The sequence below is a fragment of the Poecilia latipinna genome, unplaced genomic scaffold (assembly GCF_001443285.1).
Source record: "Poecilia latipinna isolate Pla-1442-1.1 unplaced genomic scaffold, P_latipinna-1.0 Scaffold1201, whole genome shotgun sequence".
Classification (NCBI taxonomy): domain Eukaryota; kingdom Metazoa; phylum Chordata; class Actinopteri; order Cyprinodontiformes; family Poeciliidae; genus Poecilia; species Poecilia latipinna.
This window is the reverse complement of record NW_015113817.1, coordinates 161,548-179,134: the sequence shown is the minus strand read 5'-3', so window position 1 is coordinate 179,134 and position 17,587 is coordinate 161,548. Positions and strand designations below refer to the sequence as shown.

General features: G+C 39.0%; 1 protein-coding gene across 6 annotated transcripts; it reads left to right on the top strand.

Moving 5' to 3' along the window:
- Positions 1-1,126: 1,126 nt before the first annotated feature.
- Positions 1,127-16,455, top strand: LOC106960600 (zinc finger protein OZF-like). 6 transcript variants are annotated; one of them, XM_015053765.1, is made up of 8 exons: positions 1,127-1,922; positions 2,196-2,347; positions 2,714-2,781; positions 3,414-3,657; positions 4,639-4,831; positions 5,951-6,839; positions 10,161-10,323; positions 14,158-14,234. In XM_015053765.1, the coding sequence occupies exons 1-7, from the start codon at positions 1,716-1,718 to the stop codon at positions 10,181-10,183; spliced, it is 1,776 nt and encodes a 591-aa protein (XP_014909251.1). In that variant the 5' UTR covers positions 1,127-1,715; the 3' UTR covers positions 10,184-10,323; positions 14,158-14,234. The 6 variants fall into 6 exon arrangements, with proteins under 6 accessions (XP_014909251.1, XP_014909247.1, XP_014909250.1 ...); XM_015053764.1 differs by lacking the exons at positions 10,161-10,323; positions 14,158-14,234 and having other exon boundaries at positions 1,331-1,422; positions 1,575-1,922; positions 5,951-7,378; XM_015053763.1 differs by lacking the exons at positions 10,161-10,323; positions 14,158-14,234 and having other exon boundaries at positions 1,331-1,422; positions 1,512-1,922; positions 5,951-7,378.
- The last annotated feature ends 1,132 nt before the right edge of the window (positions 16,456-17,587 follow it).

Genomic DNA, 17,587 nt, shown 5'->3' with positions numbered 1-17,587 from the left:
AAGTATTATAAATTGTGATTCTGGGAATAAATTTAGTTTGTCAATATGTTCCTCTTTTTTCTTTAATGAACTGTGAAATTTGAATTACCTTCCCCAGAGACAGATGTTTGAAACAGTAATTTTATCAGTTAATCACATCTAATTTATTTACTGAGATTGATACAATATTAAGAAATAAATGTAGATAAGTAGTCATTAATTTTTCTCACTGAAGAGGCTTCCTCCGTAGTTTTACTGAAATATTATCCATTCATAATTAAGAAAACAATCTGAAGTCTCTATAGTTGGAGTTACAGTGACACCTGTTGGACAAAATTCGCATTGCCTCTACTCTTACTGAACAAATGATGCAAATAACCACTTTCTGCTTGTCATTGTTTCTAAAACAGTTTTCGTGTATTTTAGTAAAAGATCAGAAAACACACCTGACTTAGACATGTTCATTTCAGAAAAGAAGATCACATTGGTCAATTTAAATATCTTTGGATTTTGTTTGATGCAAATGAATCATTCAATTATCATGTTAAGAAGTTAAAACGCTGAAATTTAACTTTGAAAAATTTGGTATATACAAGATACTGGTTTTATAACTCGGCTGCAAAAATATTCATAGATTAATTTTGAATTACATTTTGCTCATATAACTTAATGCTTAGCAAGTTGGGGTCAGGCTAAGTCACAGAGGTGTGTAGTAACCTTTTGGTAAAGAATAAACATGAAACAGACAGAAGCTGGTTCAGGTCACTTCAATCTCAACTGATATAAATGTGGGAATAAAAGTTTAAATTTAAAATTATTAATTTATTATTCATTAAATTGTTGATAAAGTTAGTTTATTTGAATCAGGGCACCATTCCAATCTCCTTAGAATAATTAGTCAAACATGTCCGTTTCTCACGAAGGAATGAATTCGAGCAGAAAACTCCTCACAACAAGGAATGATCACAAATCTAATCACTGAATATTTATTAACAAAATAGAAAAACATTACAGTTAAAATTAGAACACATAGAGGATATTTACACATTGAGGAAAGCACTATTTATTTATCTTCATTATATAAAATTAAAAATTAGAATGGTGGCGGTATTCACCTGGAAGTTGCTTCCTATCGACTATAATAGAAAAGAAGAAGAACATTTCCGGCGGAAGTAAACAACAACGCGCTAACAGCGTTACCTCTACAGCAGGCTCTCAGTAGTACTGATTGTCTATTCTTTATATAATCTATATATTATAGAATCTATTTGATACTTGCTCCACGGAGCCCTTATTTTAAGCACTTATGATTACGTCACAGTTGCCGCCATTTTGGATGTAGCTCTGAGTAGAGAAGAAGAAGATGCCTCATTCATGTTCTGCCTTGAGTTGTTGTAACCGCTGTACCGCTCAAACCAGAGCCAGCGGCATTACCTTTCACAGGTAAGAATGGAAACATGCTTCTTGTCGTGTTACTTAAACTTTTGCATCAACCTAACTGTTCACTAACGTGTCTTTGTTAAACAAACGAGTCTGACTCTTCTGCTCAAACATGGTCACAACCCTCACTCTCAACTGACGTGACGACAACGCAGCAGCTGACCAATCCGCGGTCGCAATTTGAATCCAGTGAAACGCCCCTTACCTGGAGGAACGGAAGCCATCTTTACCTCCGACATAATTGGCGGGGTTTCTCATTGCGAACGCAGAAATTTGGTGCAAAATAAAAGGGAATCATGGTTAAACGTTGTCAGTGGGGAACGTGCAACTCCGACACCCGGTACCCGGAGCGCTTAGAGGGCGGGATACACTTTATTCCGTTTCCCAAACCCAAACGGAGTCTGGAAAAATGTAAACGATGGATAAAAGCCTGCGGCCGACCTCATAACCGCCTGAATGAAACAATGATCAATGGAAACTACCACATGTTCGTCTGTACGAAGGTAACTGCAGTTAATCTCATAATGGCAATAATGCATGTTTGATAGAGAGTTTGAAGGTATATGTTGTGAATAGTAAGCCTACTCTTTGTTTATGATCAGTTGACCCAGAACTCATTGTTACAAACTTTACATAAGTTGCAAAATTAGCCATTAGTACACTGAATTTGACTGAATTTTTGCCCTGGGTAGCTCTATAGAATCATGGAAGCATGTACTGCAGTAACTGTTGTATTTACATGTCAGCACTTTTTATTCTGCTGTTTGTTTTTTCAGCATTTTCCTGAAGGCAAACCAACAGACAGATTTCCAGATCCGGTTTCTTTTGATCCCAAAGCCTCCAAAACCTCCAAACCAGTCAGGCGTCCCCGGGACCGGCGCCACGGATCCCCAGCATCAAAACAAGGAGACACACTTAGCCACTTAGGGTACATGAACACCTCGTTTTATTTTTTAAACTTTTTTGACAATTTTTTTAACATATTTGTTGAAACTGTGACAGTGTTGTGACGGCTTATGAGACAGATAATCTATGAGAAGATGGATCTCCTCCATCGTCTGAAGAAATGCATCCTGACCAAAACAACCAATCAGAGCTCCAGTTTTTGTTTCATGGATTTTGTCTCATATTGTCACAACATGGCGACAGATTCAACATATGCTAAAAATAGTTTTAATAAAAGTTACTTACTTTATCTCTAAATGTGCAGTAAGTAACCTGAACAAGCCATTAGAATCAGAAAATGTACAAGAAACTTAATAACTTAATAATTTAGTAATTTAAATCTCTGCAGTGAAACCCTCCAGAGTGAGAAGAACCCAGGCCGCCGCTCTGATGCTGCTGTTAAGACTTCTTCACCAAGTTTGTATTTTTGCACTTATAGATTGTGATACAAAGAAGATATTTTTGACAGTATGGCATCCATGCTGTCAAAAATATCTAGTTTATGTCCCAAAGTCACAGAGTGAAGGACTAGCACCACTGATGATTTCTTTTAGGAACACTATTTTCACATCACTTCCAAAAAGAAATCTCACATTCTGAATTGCTTCACTTGGTTTCATATTCCTAGTAGAAAATGGACATTTTATTTCCAAAACATTTCCTTGTTCACATATTTTCCCATCAGCAGAAGCTGCAGTGAAACAAAGCGCCGACTCAGTAACACGTCATCAGCATCGTTTCCATTGATGTTCACACATATTTCGTTTTATTGTTGCTACTGCTGTAAAAATGCTTAGGATTTTTCCTGCTGTCAGTTTTTTTGTTAACAGCAGCCATACGCATCATTACTCCACCAAAATCTGAAGCAGTTTTTTCTCTGTGCCATTTGTGACATAAGTTTTGGTCACTTTTGTCATGGCAACACGTTTGAATGATTCTTTGTAATCCAGTAGCTTTTCTGTCAACTGCAAAGATGTTGTCTGTTTTGCATTTTTCTTATTTGTTGTTTTAAAACTCATTTTGATGCTGTGCATATTTTTTCTTTTCAGGGTTTTCTGCATGGGGAAAGCTGGAACTGATGGCTGAAAACGAGGCTTTGAAACGACGGCTGAAAGCAGATCAAGAGATTTATGCCAAGAAGATTTCTGAACTGGTGCTGAAAAACAAACTTCTTCAGCGGGAAAACATGAAGCTCCGGAAGAATCTTCATGGAAGGACACAAAAACAACATTCAGCAGGAAGCATCGTAGCAGCCGACACATGGGGACCCTCTGCAGAGCAGCTGGAACAAATGTCAGTGGTAGTTTAGTTAGAACTTTCTGATGCATTTAAAAATCAACTCGGATGTATTTTATGTTCCTCCAACTTTACTGCATGTCAATTTAGATGAAATTAAGATTTATTCAATGTCTGGAGGCTAAATAACATACATTTTGGTTTGCTACTCTCCAACAGCTGAACCATTTCCTAAAAGAACACGCTAATATAATAAAACTCTTATAATAAAACTCTAGAGTACTCATTTATGAATGCAATACAAGAAAAATTCTGTTGTAACTGAAACCTGAACAGTTAAATCACAAATATACAAAATGCTTTATTAAAATAACAAGTGTGCCATTTATTTCCTCTTTGTTATTTTTTAAATATTTTTAGTCTCTGCAAAAAGGAGGTTGTAAATCTGATCAGATTTATTTTACCACAGCTTGGATTATTGGGTCTGGATTACGAGATTATTCCAAATTATGAGGATAAAGTCATAATAACGGCAGAATAAAGATAATATTACGAGAGGAACGTTGTAAAATGATCAATCATTTTAATGATGGAGGTTTTAACATCTGATGTGACCAACTGGAGTCCATGAGGTTCTTCCTCCTAAATAGACATAAACACAACTGGTTGGTTCAAAGTCTTTCTGCTGATAATAATTTGATGCTAATGTGTTTAAAGATCAAGTATTTTATTTGTGAAACCATTATTCTGGTATTCTGACAACTTTATTCTGTAATTATTATGACTTGTCGTGTTAATGTGACAAACAAATCCAGTGATTTTTCTCTCTGTACATTTTGAACTTTGCACATTTCCAGATCACAGTATTGGTAGTAAAGTAGATCAATGCATTAACTTTATTTTTTTTTTAGAATAGGTTTATTAGCTAGTCTAAATTTTCTAAGCTCCAGATCCAAAACAACCAAGAAATGTTTCCTGCTGAACTACACCGACGTGAATCAAACTTTTTATTTGCTTTTTGAACTTTGACTCTTGTAGGTTTCCAAAAGAGAGCGTGCGCAGGAAGCAGTGGGAAGTGGCTGCTAGAAGCGAAGACTTCTCTGCCAGCGTGTCGGCGACGCTGTGCAGTGAGCATTTCAGGCCGGCGGACTTCGACAGGACGGGTCAGACCGTCCGGCTCCGAGCCGGGGCCGTTCCTTCAGTCTTCAGTTTGCCAGCTCATCTCCACAAGGTCGCTCTGTCACTGGGAGCCCAGGAGCCGCAGGAGCCGGGCCCCCGGCCTGGACCCCGGGAGCCGGGCCCCCGGCCTGGACCCCGGGAGCCGGGCCCCCGGCCTGGACCCCAACATGCTGTGAGTGTCCTCATACCTCACTTCTAATTCTCCCTCCTCTAGTTTTCATCTCTTTCCAGATTAACTCTATTTGAAATGGAAAATGACATTAAAATTGTTGGACAAATATAACTGTCACTCTGTATAATCAACTTAGTTTAGAAATAATTGTCACATTAATAACTTTATGAAACCATTTATTTATTTCTATTTTCATTATCAGTTTTGGCAGGACTAGTCCTCCATATGTTTCCTCTCTGCACTGTGTGTCTTCAGTAAATTTAAATGTCACATTTCTTGTTGAATCTAGTTTCTTTTCACCGCGGCTGAATGAAAATTATTTAGGTTATAAATCTGTTTCCATGGTAACATCTTTCCTCAACAGGTCTCTGTAGCTCTGTTAGCGAGTCGCACTTCGTCTCCGCTGCATGATTTAAAAAGAGAAGGACAAACTGCTAGAAGTGCTCACACATCGCTGTTATTGTAAGAAGGAATTTTCCAAATTATAAAAACTAAATTTGCAGGGATTGATTATATAATGTGCAACATGTGCAGTGAATTTCAGGCCCAGTTATGACTCTGGACAGTTTAATCTCAGGATATCTTGTAAAGCAGATTACATTTTCTGTCCCCTCAACAAAAACTGAACACAACCAATTATGTTAAACTTCAAAATTGAGTAAAAATGTCCAAATTGTGCTCAAAGTGTCAAGATTTTGTGGCCTTTATTATTTTTCAACGTTATCTTAACTCTATTGGACATGAAGTTCACTGGAGCTTCACAGGTTGGCACTGAGTTCCAGTAAACCATGTTCACAATCTGCTTGTGTTTAGCAAACTCTGTATACTTACAGATAACATAATACCAGATAAGATGCATATCTGGATTGTTCAGAAGTCCTTGATATCTGCGATCTTTAATACAAAGAATCAAATTAACTTTCCATGATCAAAAAAAGTCACATTCATACATTCTGATGCTGCTGTTATTACAATATTGTGTGTTCTGCCTTTTTCCAGGTATCTGTAGCGGCAATGGCTGAGACAAAAAGTCCTCAACCAATCAAAGAAGAGCATGTTGAGCTGTGGATCGTTCAGGATGGAGGGCGGCTCGTAGTGAAGCAGGAGGCCAGCGCCGCTCTGGAGAGCCCTGCGTGTGAAATACTCCACCAGGGACCAGAGCAGGTTCTACAGATTAAAGAGGAACCAGAATCTGTTCAGATTAAAGAGGAACCAGAATCTGTTCAGATTAAAGAGGAACCAGAATCTGTTCAGATTAAAGAGGAACCAGAATCTGTTCAGATTAAAGAAGAGCAGGTGGATCTCTATGGTGATCGGGTTAAAGGTCAACTGGAGCCTGAAACCTTCGTTGTGACTCAAACTACAGAGCAAAAAGACGACTGTGAACCAAACCAGAACCAGATTCTCTCTGCAAACCATCCTGAAGCTCAGAACCAGCATCAGCATGGAAGAACCCAGGAAGCTGTAGATCTGGAACCGGCGGACAGCAGAAGCCACTGGGACAATATGGACGATTCACCACTGAGACTTGAAACAGGTGAAACGACTTCCTCCTGTGACAGTGATGATGATGAATTTTTTCTGTCTTGCACTGAAGAAATCCAGTGCAAGGCTGAGTTTTTGGCTCTTCACATGGGCAGGAAGCCTTTGTCATGTCCAAAGCGTGGAAAATGTTCAGCTCGCTCTTCCAGAAAAAACAATCGCAGGAAAAGGCGCCGCGGCGATAAACGCTATTCTTGCGAAGTGTGTCATAAATTCTTCACTCTGAAATCCAGCTTAGTTTGCCACCTTCGAATTCACACAGGTGAAAAGCCTTTCTCTTGTAAACTGTGTGATAAATCTTTCAATCAGCGAGGAACCCTGACTATTCACCTGAGAACTCACACAGGTGAGAAACCTTACTCATGTGTAACTTGTGGCAAACGTTTCATCACAAATTCTTCATTAACTGCTCATTGGAGAACTCACACAAAACTGAAGTTGTATTTTTGTAAATTATGTGATAAATCTTTTAAACGTCGTGGAAACCTGGCTATTCACCTTAAAACTCACAAGCAGGACGCTTGTTAAATTGATGAATCTGTTCGTCACCCCAGGGACTTCAGACACACCAGCTGAGTTGGTGGAACATCATATAAAGTTGTAATTTGACTCTTAGAAGTGAGATAAGATCCAGTCTTATCTATAAACTGTGTAATAAATCTTTTGAATGCATGCGTTTTACAGCAATGGGTTTAGTTTGGCTAGTAATAAGTTCCAGACACAAACAAAGTTGGTAGCTTTGATCAAAATGACCAAGTTAGGGCAACACCTGATTTTCAGGATTGTCAAATGTTCTTTGCTGAATGGCTGCCCTGATGATGGGGGTGTAGAACAATTCATGGAGTTGTTGGACTTCCGTTTTACTAAGATGGGGGGTTCAGCCTCTAACAGACACACAGGAACTGTTCCCATCTTCTTCTTTGGATGGAGAAAACACCTTCGCAGGGGGGTCAGGGGTCGCCGCAGGGAGGTCAGGGGTCGCCGCAGGGAGGTCAGGGGTCGCCGCAGGCGGTCAGGGGTCACCGCAGGCAGTCAGGGGTCGCCGCAGGGAGGTCAGGGGTCGCCGCAGGCGGTCAGGGGTCGCCGCAGGCGGTCAGGGGTCGCCGCAGGGAGGTCAGGGGTCGCCGCAGGGGGCCACGCTGATCTGTGATGCTATTTAGCTGCACTGTGTTTCTGCTGATCTCTTTTCTTCTGTTTTCTTGTTTTAAGTCATTTTTTCAGTTCTCCATTTCATTTACCTTAGTCTGTTCATTAATCTCATTTCCCAACTTTAGCATTAAATGTGTGTATAATTTTCTTTTGTCTTTTCCATCAGTAGCTAGATTGCATGTCGGTAGTTAGAGATTATTTACAGATAATTCAGCTGTAAAGTTACTAAGTGAAGCTATTTTGTGAATAAATTCTCAGACTTCATTGGAAATAAGTGTCAGTGATGATTCTTCATATGAAGTTTCTTCTGCTTGTAGTTTTGAATTTATTACTTCACTGATAAGTGAAATACTGATAAGTTCTTCATGATGGCTCAGATTTAACTAAAGAATTCTAATTTAATAATTTCATAAATATTTCATCAAAAAATGTTAATAAGCCAAACATGGATCCAAATTGGTAAAAATATAAAAGTAAGAAACAATAAGAGTACATTTACAACATAGTAAATAGAACACTGGACAGTTATTAATAGCAGCATACTCGGATTAAAATAATCCCGAGCAGGGATCTACCGTACTGGAATCTGCTGTTCTAGAACAGCAGGGATGTAAACGCCGAGTTTGTTGGGAGCAGTGATGGTTAGAGACTTAACAGCTGCTGGGAGGAAGGATCTGTGATGACGCTCTTTTGTGCACCAAGGATAAAGCAGTCTGTTACTGAAGGTGCTTTCCATGAATGATTATATTTCTGATGGGAGAAACAGACACCATCTTCACTGCATGTGATGGGGCCCAGACCTGTAACCCAACTGGCTCTTAATGGGATTAGAAATGTTGTTTTATATAATAATCTCAAAGACTGCAAAAGACAAACCGGAGAAATTAACTATTGAAATGTTTGTCAAAGTTTTTGCTATTTTTTTTAGGTAAAACAAAAAAAATGTTATGACTTTTTTCCATGTAAAGCAGATGGCTGAAGCTACCTGAAAAATTAGATTTATTGTTGCTTTTTCAAAGGAAGCTTCCTCCCTTTACCACTAGGTGGCGGCACAGCGCCTTTAAGATGGTTTACTCGCTAAAACCTCTCATTTGATACTTCCGGCAGAAGTAACTATAGCATTAGCAGATTTGGATGCCACCTTTTTTATCACATGAGGTAAATATTTTAGTGTCAGCAGTATCAATATATTTGTCATCATCTTATAGGAGAAAAAGATGGATTACCAGCGCAGACTGCTGGAAAACCCAAATAAACCCAGAACCTCCAGCAGGTAGGTTAACTCGGACTGAAGTTGGTGTCTGATTCGGCTCTGTATTAAAGGGTCATTCCGCTTCATTTAACAGAAAGAAAACATTTGATCTGTTCTTGTTTAAGATATAAAATACATAGAATTCTGAAAGCCCGACTGGATTATTTTTCCTTTTTTGAGCATCAGACTGCCTACAAACTACATCAGCTACAATCTAGATAGAATTGTTCTACACTAAAGATTATTAAAATTAGTTTTGGATTTCATTCTGTCCTGTAAAAACAGGAAACTTGTCTCTACATCTGGGCTTTTCTCTCCATTTCCATCCTTTTTATCAATCATATTTCTCATCTCCATTTATTTATTTAATTTGGAATAAAAAATAATGCAACCAAAATAAGTTGGTAGTTATTTCATAATCAATTTTCACGTCAGATTAAAAAAAATACAAATACGTTTGTTTTTTTTTGGGGGGGGGGGGCTGCATTTTTGACTTTAAGCTCACATCAGATTTTGGGTATTTGTTTTGTAACATCTACCAATCATTTTGTGCTTTGGGTTGTTCATCACTCACAATTATTCCTGTGAATTTGGAGATATTTGGTCCTTATTTGCCAAAGTTACATCGGGGAATCCTAATATTTCAGCTATTTATCACAAAACCTGTTAAGACTGTTGGATTGTAAAATAATTAAAAGTATTTCTGAATTATTGCTCTAGATTTAAGGATGAATGAAAATGTCTTCCACTTCCTGGTTAGCATGTCTCCTCTGACCCGCCTTTCCTCTTCTGCGGTCTGCTTAAGGTCAGCGGTCAATCAACATCTAAACATCAGTTGACTTCAGGTTGTTGCTTCCATCCAGCAGGTCTGACAGATAATTTACAGCTTTGTCTGTCTGTCACCACAAAAATAATCAGAACCCAAATTAACTCAAGTTCAGTGTCACTTCTCCAAAACCTGAGATTTTCCTGAAGGAAATTAATGTATAAAGATTCACTAAAGACTGAAACGTCCAAGCATCTTTTTGGTTCAAAGGTAAATTTGTCTTTTTATGTTGTATGTAAACTTATGGTTTTCTGCTATAATACAAAATGAATATATGATGGAGCTCCATGCAAACATTCCTACTTCATTACCCAGAATTCTCTGATACCTAAAACCTTTAATACAAAGAAATGTACATCATTTCCCACAGTCATTTAAAAAAGCCATTTTCATACACTCTGATGCATCTGTTATTGAAATATTGTGTTCTGTTTTTCCAGGTGTCCATAGTGGAAATGACTGAGACAAAATGCTCTCAACCAATCAAAGACGACCAGGTTGAGCTGTGGGCCTCAGGATGAAAAGAAGGAGACCAAGGCCTCTCTGGAGGATCCTGCAGGTGAAATATTCCACAAATTACAAGAACCAGAGCAGATTATAGAGGTAAAGGAAGAACCAGAACTTCAACAGATGAAAAAGAACCAGAACCTGTACAGATAAAAGAGGAAAATATAAAAAAAAAACACACAACAGTAGCATATTTTTATTTTACAAACTATGCTAAATGTTTAGCTTGATATAACTGACTGGAGAAACTTTGAAAACTTTCTAGATTATTCCTTCGTCCCACCGCGGGTCGGTGCAGTTCTTTATCCTATTTTCCATCCATTATCATTCACCCTTATCCCCGGTGGGTTTGCCAGGAGCACTGGTTCCCATCTCCAGCAGTCAACAGGTGGGGTCACCTGGACAGGTCACCAGTCCATCGCAGGGACAGACAGTCATGTGTAACTAAGGAGAATTTAGAGACCAATTATCTGGTCAGTCATGTTTTTGGACGAGGAATCTGGAGCACTCAGAGAGAACCCACCATGCCAACTCCCTACAGAAAGACCCCAGGCCGGGAATCAAACCCAGGACCTTCTTGTTCCAAGGCAACTGTGCTGCCAACCGCACCACTGTGTGTCTGTTTCTGTTGTAAAAGCTCGACCCATTCCTGACGCCCCGAGTCCAACTGGTAGTGTAAATGCCTGAATACGCCAGACCTTGAAATCCCTAAACTTTAAGAACTCGTTATATTAAATGTAGCAAGCAAAGCAGCAGCAAGTTGAAGACAAGAGGGAGAAATTATTCCAGAAACCACAGCTGAGAGTTGTTGCTGCTTTGTGTGAATCTGTTCAGAGGTCAAATTCAGTTTTTCAATCACATGTTTTTTCCAGTCTGCTGTTGTTTTTGGCTAATAAATATCAACTTTATGTAGGTTTGTTCTGTTTTATAGGTCGCAGCAGTGACCTTTGTTTCAAGTCGTAAACATTACATTTTAATGTCTTTAAGGATTTTGTTTGACATAAAAACTATTTAATTTCGTTTTTGTCAACTTTATCTTATTTGTATAATTATTATTGGGAAGTTGTAAATAGCTGTATGTGTTTGTATCTGGAGGCGGAACCTAAAGGGTGGAAACTGTTTCTAGTGCAACTCTCCGTCTGGGACATTGGGCGGAAGTAAACAACAAGGTGCTAGCAGCGTTAGCTTCCAGGCTTCCGTCTGTCTACCGGCGGTTGGAAAACGGTTTTTGCTGTGTGAGCTGAATATTTCAGTGTCTGCAGTAACAATATCTTCGGTTCAGCATCAGAGAGAATCCATCATAGATCGACTAGCTGCTGCTGGTGGAGAAATATTCTGCCACGTCGTCCTTTAGGTGGAAGAGATCGATAATCAGTTCGGACTGCTGGATACCAGCTGGAAATCATCTCAGAACCTCCCGGTATGTTCACTGTGGTTCTGATTGATCTAACACTGGAATATGATCAGGGAACTAGTTGACGCCGCTGAAAATGCAGGACGTGTCCGTGTTGTTTACATCGATCAATGAACAGGAACAATAAAACCATTAGAAAACTGATTAGAACAAGGAAAATTTCAGCAGCTTGTAAAGCAGAAACCTCCTAATGAAATAAATATTTTTGACTTTATCCGGTGAGGAGGTGGTGTTTGACATACACAACAAATCCGTTTAAACACTTCCCTTCCCCTGTCCTCTTAAATCAGATGGATGTGTCTTTACCAGGCATCAGCAGAGGTGAATGGCTGAATGCTGAAGAGGAAGCTCAGGTGTGTGGGAGCAGGGAGGCATATAAAAGCTGCAGGAGGCTTTCTAAAAACAAGCAAACAAAAACCTGTTCTTCTATTTCCAACAGCTAAATCAGTACAAACTTCAAACATTGATTGTCTTGATGTGTGGTTGAAGTCTGAACTCAAATGCAGCAGGCAGGAGACGTAAATGTTGTGTTGTAGATTTAATGAAAAAAAAAAGAAGAATCAAACTTGCAAAAAAGAGACAAAGTCCAAGGAACAAAAATAAATCCAAACCAGAGACATGAGGAGGGAGAAGAGACGAGGAGATGTGGCGTGGAGTAACAAGACGAACCGGCGAGTAGTGACTGATTATAAGGAGCTTAAATCCTGGGAAGGTTGTGAGCTTGACAAAATACCAGGAGCCTCATGTATAAAGCACAAAAAATATGTGGCGTCATATTTTACATAGAAGTCTGCATGTATAAAAATGGACATGATAGGATATTAAGCATGTCCAGTCATTTCAGGTCCACAGTGACCTGCACAGTTCAGTGGACACATTGTGGCTGAGCTGCGTCTGATGAAGACTGACATTCAACTTATTAATGCCAAGAGACATTTGAGGAGCCTGACTGTCATTTTGTTTCCTCTCAAAGGAAGCAAAACGTCTGCGTCTCCCAGACTGGTTGAACCGGTGTTGCTGTTAAGTTCCTGATCAAACCTTATGAGGCCAGAACATTCCAGACACTTCCTGTCAAACTAAGACATGAACTTTGTTTAGTTACTTTTAGTTGGTTCTTGGAGCTTGGAGTTGGTTCCTTTTCTTGAGAAACTCTGAGTATAAAATGTTCAGAGCATTTTACTGAGAATGTTAATTAATAAAATCACCAGTTTAACCAGGTTGGAAGGAGCAGTGAAGAAAAAATATTCTAATGTGATTCTATGGAGTTTATTTCCATTTGGTGAAATGTTGCTGTATATTGTCACTGAGTCCTAGCAACACGTTACCTTCTGGTTTTATTCTAAACGTTAGCATCTGTTTAAATTTTCTCCATTTATCTGTATGAACATGTGTGTTAATATGATGGCCTAATAATGCCACTGACATGAGAAAACTATTTTGCATGACCCATAAAACTACAGCTCATCCTCTGCAGCAGGTATCGGGTCGGAACAACGACAAGTAATTAGTTACATTTACATCTGTTGCTGTAATTATAATTTGTCTTTTTTGTACCTTAAGTTGTTTACAAAACCTGAAATTTTACTTTGACTTGAATTTGTTTTGAATAAAGTTACTCAGTTACATTTGAAATCATATTTTTTATTGAGTAAAGATAAAACATAAGACAACACCGGCACTGATCTTTGGGCTGGGATGGATTCAGATCTCACGGTTTTGGATCGATGAGAAGACACAGGAGTGGAGAAAATTAGTTCAAGTAACTTCTGAGAAAAAGAAAATCCCTCACTGAGTTTAATGCATCAGTTTAACTGTAAGTATGAGAAAGGCAGCAGCTTTATCACACATTGTAAAATTGAATAATATTTTAAAAACAAATGTCAGTTTTATCAGGTACTTGTGATTATGATTTGTATTGACTAAAACTGAAAATAGGAATCAGATGCTTAGTTTGGACTTTATTTAAAAATATTAGGAGGAAAAAGCAGCAGCTGTCATAAGATATTTGAAATAATGTCCCATTAAAAATACACATTATATTTAATGTTGTTTTTTATTTATAAATTTGCTCCTTTAAATAAAAACAGTTTGAGACCAATATGTTCTCATATCGTTTGTGATGAGCATGGCTTTGTGAATGCACACGATTCCTCTATTCAGAATAAACTTCCCCTCAGCGTGAGGCGCTCCGACACCTCGTCTGTCTTCAAATCCCGGCTGAACGCTCTGCTGTTCAACCATTTGCTCTTGGATCTTTCAGATTATTCATGGAAATGAGGAATTGTCTCATTTCCTCAAATGTTTGATACTTTGTGCTGATTCTACGCAAACCAAACACAAATCAAATAGCTGAGCTGTGAATAATTAAAAGTAAATGACATCAGACTTGCGTAGCTTTACAATGAATAAATGACACCCAAACATGTCGGGTTTCATCTGTAGTTCCAGCTAAGCTTGTTGGCTTCTGGGTCACGTTCTATAAAATGCTAAAGTTCTGCTGTTCTTCCTTCCCTCAGGCCGTACATGCCTCCTGGTCTGTTTCTGACCTGGAAGGTTCTGGCTGATTCCTTCCTGGTGGAAGAGTGGAAATCTGACCAGACATGAAAGAGGAATCAGAACCACAGCAGATAACTGAGGCGAAAGAGGAACCAGAACCTTATTCAATCAAAGAAGAACAGATTGAACTATGGATCTTTGAAAATGAAGGGCAGCTTTTAATGAAGCAGGAGAGCAACAACTCTATGACTCCTGTAACTCCTGCTGATGACGAAATATTCCACAGTGGACCAGAACTGCAGCAGATGATGGAGACAAAAGAAGAACTGGACCCTGTACTAATTAAAGAAGAACAAGAAGAACCAGAATCCATACAGATTAAAGAACAGGAAGAACCAATACTGGTACAGATTAAAGAAGAACAAGAAGAACCAGAACTTGTACATATTAAAGAGGAACCAGAACTCAGTCCGATTAAAGTGGAACATGAGGATCTCTACAGTAAACAGGATGAAAAGCAGCTTGTAGTGAAGCAGGAACCTGAAACATGTATAGTATCTCTTACCTATAAGCAACAAGATAACAGTGAACCAGAACCCAACGAGGACCAACTCCTCTTTGCAAACAACCCTGAAGGTTGCCAACATCAGCAGGAAAGCAACCAGAAAGACTCAGGATCAAGTGGAGATAAAGATCCGCAGCCAGAGAAGAAACTTCAGGACACTGAAAACCACCGGGACAATGTGGACAAATCAGAACCAAATGCTTTTAAAACTAATTTGATCTCATGTAAGGTATGCGGCAGAAGTTTTGGTAGGTACAGGTACTTGGTATCTCACATGAGAATTCACACAAACAAGAAGCCATTTTTATGTCTGACTTGTGGGAAAGGTTTCATCAGGCAACCTGACCTAAAAGTTCACATGACGCATCACACAGGTGAGAAACCTTTCCAGTGTCTGACTTGTGGTAAAGCTTTTCCTAGGCAACCTGACCTAACTGTCCACATTAGAACCCACACAGGTGAGAAGCCTTTCCAGTGTCTGGTTTGTGGTAAAGGTTTTATCCAAAAAACCACCATGTTGTGTCACATGAGAACACACACAGGTGAGAAACCTTTCCAGTGTCTAGACTGTGGTAAAGGTTTTATCCAGAAAACTACCTTGAGGTATCACATGAGAACACACACAGGTGAGAAACCCTTTTCTTGTGAATTGTGTGATAAATCTTTCCGACAGAGAAGTGATTTGGCTTGTCACATGAAAACTCACACAGATGAGAAACCACATTGTTGTGAAAAGTGTGGTAAGTCTTTTAGAAAGCGCAGCGATTTAGCTAACCACACATTATCTCACACTGGGGAGATGCCTTTCCCCTGTCTTACTTGTGGAAAAGGTTTTAAACAACAATATAAATTGACTATGCACATGAAAGTTCACACGGGAGATAAACCATACAATTGCGAATTATGTGATAAATCTTTCAGACAACGTAGTGATTTGACCCGTCATCTAAAAACTCACAAGCGTGTGAAGTTATCATCTTGTACAGTATGTGGTAAATTACTAAGTGAGTTCAGTAGTATGCCTCGACACATGAAAACTCACACTGGGGAGAAGGCGTATCTCTGTGAAGTGTGTGATAAATCTTTCATACAGAAAAGTGATTTGGTTCGTCATATGCGAACACACAGGTGAAAATAGGAATCATTCGCTGACAGATTATAACATTTCAGACATGGATTCTGTTGCTCCCATTATAGTTATGGTGCGTTCACACCAAACGGGTTTCATGCGTCTTGAAGTGTCGGACGCGTTTGTGCTGTGCGTAATGCGTTTGGTGTGAACGTACCAATCAGGTGGTGTCTGGTATGAAGAGACCTCTGGAGAAGTGCTCTACTAGTAAGGAGTGAGAGAAGCTGTTTGTCCAATGGGCTGAAGGTAAATGGCATGAAACTCAACTCAGTTAAGCTCTTCTTGCTTTGTTTCCTCCCAAGCTTTAAAAACAACAGTTTGTTTGAATCAAGGCTAAATACTGACTTATGTAGAGTTGTCTTTGATTAAGAACAGCTGAAATATCGATCAACGTATTTGATGTATATTTGCTTTATTTTGATGATGGCATTTAACAAAATGTAGTTCATTGCTTGTTTCATAATTGGTTATGGTGGTTTTACCATTTAAAGCACGACAACCCTTTATATGCACTATTGCTGAAATTTGCTATTCAGAAGACAAGATTAATTGAAAATGTAAAGCAGGGGGGCCTAAGGTCGGTCCTGGAGGCCCAAGTTCGGTCCTGGAGGCCCAAAGTGGGTCCTGGAGGCCCAAAGTGGGTCCTGGAGGCCCGGCATCCTGCATGTTTTGTTCTCTCCCTGGTAGTAACAACCTTTTCAGCTTGTCAATGTTCCTCTTCGGCCTCTAATGAGCCGTCATTTCATCCAGATACGTTAAACCAGGGAGAGAACTGAAACATGCAGGATGCCGGCCCTCCAGGACCCACTTTGGGCCTCCAGGACCCACTTTGGGCCTCCAGGACCCACTTTGGGCTCCCCTGATGTAAAGTGTCGATTGGGTACCTAAATATCTTTTCATGGACTTGCCCAACTTTCCGGTCTTGTTGAATTTATTACACTTTGTATTGCCTTGTTGCTGAAAATGTGCTATATAAATAAAATTACATTTACCTTTATTGTATAAAACTGATACTGGCTGAATTAATACAGTTTTCTCTCTTGAACTTCTGAGCCTTTGTGTGAGCATGAACTCTCCATATTCTTTCAATAAATTATCTGGAAAAGAATCAGCTTGCATCTTCCTTATTCCAACAAATATGCAGCGTTTTTATAACCTAACAGTTGGTGACCCACATGATGACGGCAGAAAATATGTTGTCAGGTCCTGGGTTGTTTGAAGCAACATACAAATGGAAAATACAAAGGAAAAACACAAATGAACAAGATTCATGCATCTCCAAAGAACAAAGAACTTGACCTTTTATAAAATTAAAGCAACATTAATTAGGTTTTATATTTGTTAGGTGTTCTGAGCTACCTGTGTTTTCTGATGTAAATCAGACTTCATTGTGTTTTTCATAGAGAAGCTTAGATATGCTGTCATGATTCTGATATTATTTCAATGGTTTCAGTGGTGTGGATCCGTGTCTGTCCTCAAAGCAGCCCTGCAGAGTGGACAGAGTGAAATCTGGACGTCTTAGATGATCCATCATGATCAGATGAGCTGCATCGCAGCATTTGTTTCTGAGGAGCAGAGCTAGTCCATTTCCTTTGTTACTCCTCTAATGATTCTTTATCTGCTCATATGATCAGAAACACTTTTTTCAACTAGTGCTAAAATAAATTAGTGAAAAATATATTTATTTTAAACCAACTTAAATGTTGTCCTGTATTTACAATCAGAGTGGTGGACTTGTGAAAATATTTTGTGTAAA

Bases quoted from the DNA above. Each gene is read 5' to 3' on its own strand.
- LOC106960600 (XM_015053761.1), top strand. From the start codon at position 1,716: ATGGTTAAACGTTGTCAGTGGGGAACGTGCAACTCCGACACCCGGTAC. The intron at 2,782-3,413 runs GTTTGTATTTTT...TTTTCTTTTCAG, and splicing joins TGTTAAGACTTCTTCACCAA to GGTTTTCTGCATGGGGAAAG. The intron at 4,832-5,950 runs GTCGCTCTGTCA...GCCTTTTTCCAG, and splicing joins TGCCAGCTCATCTCCACAAG to GTATCTGTAGCGGCAATGGC.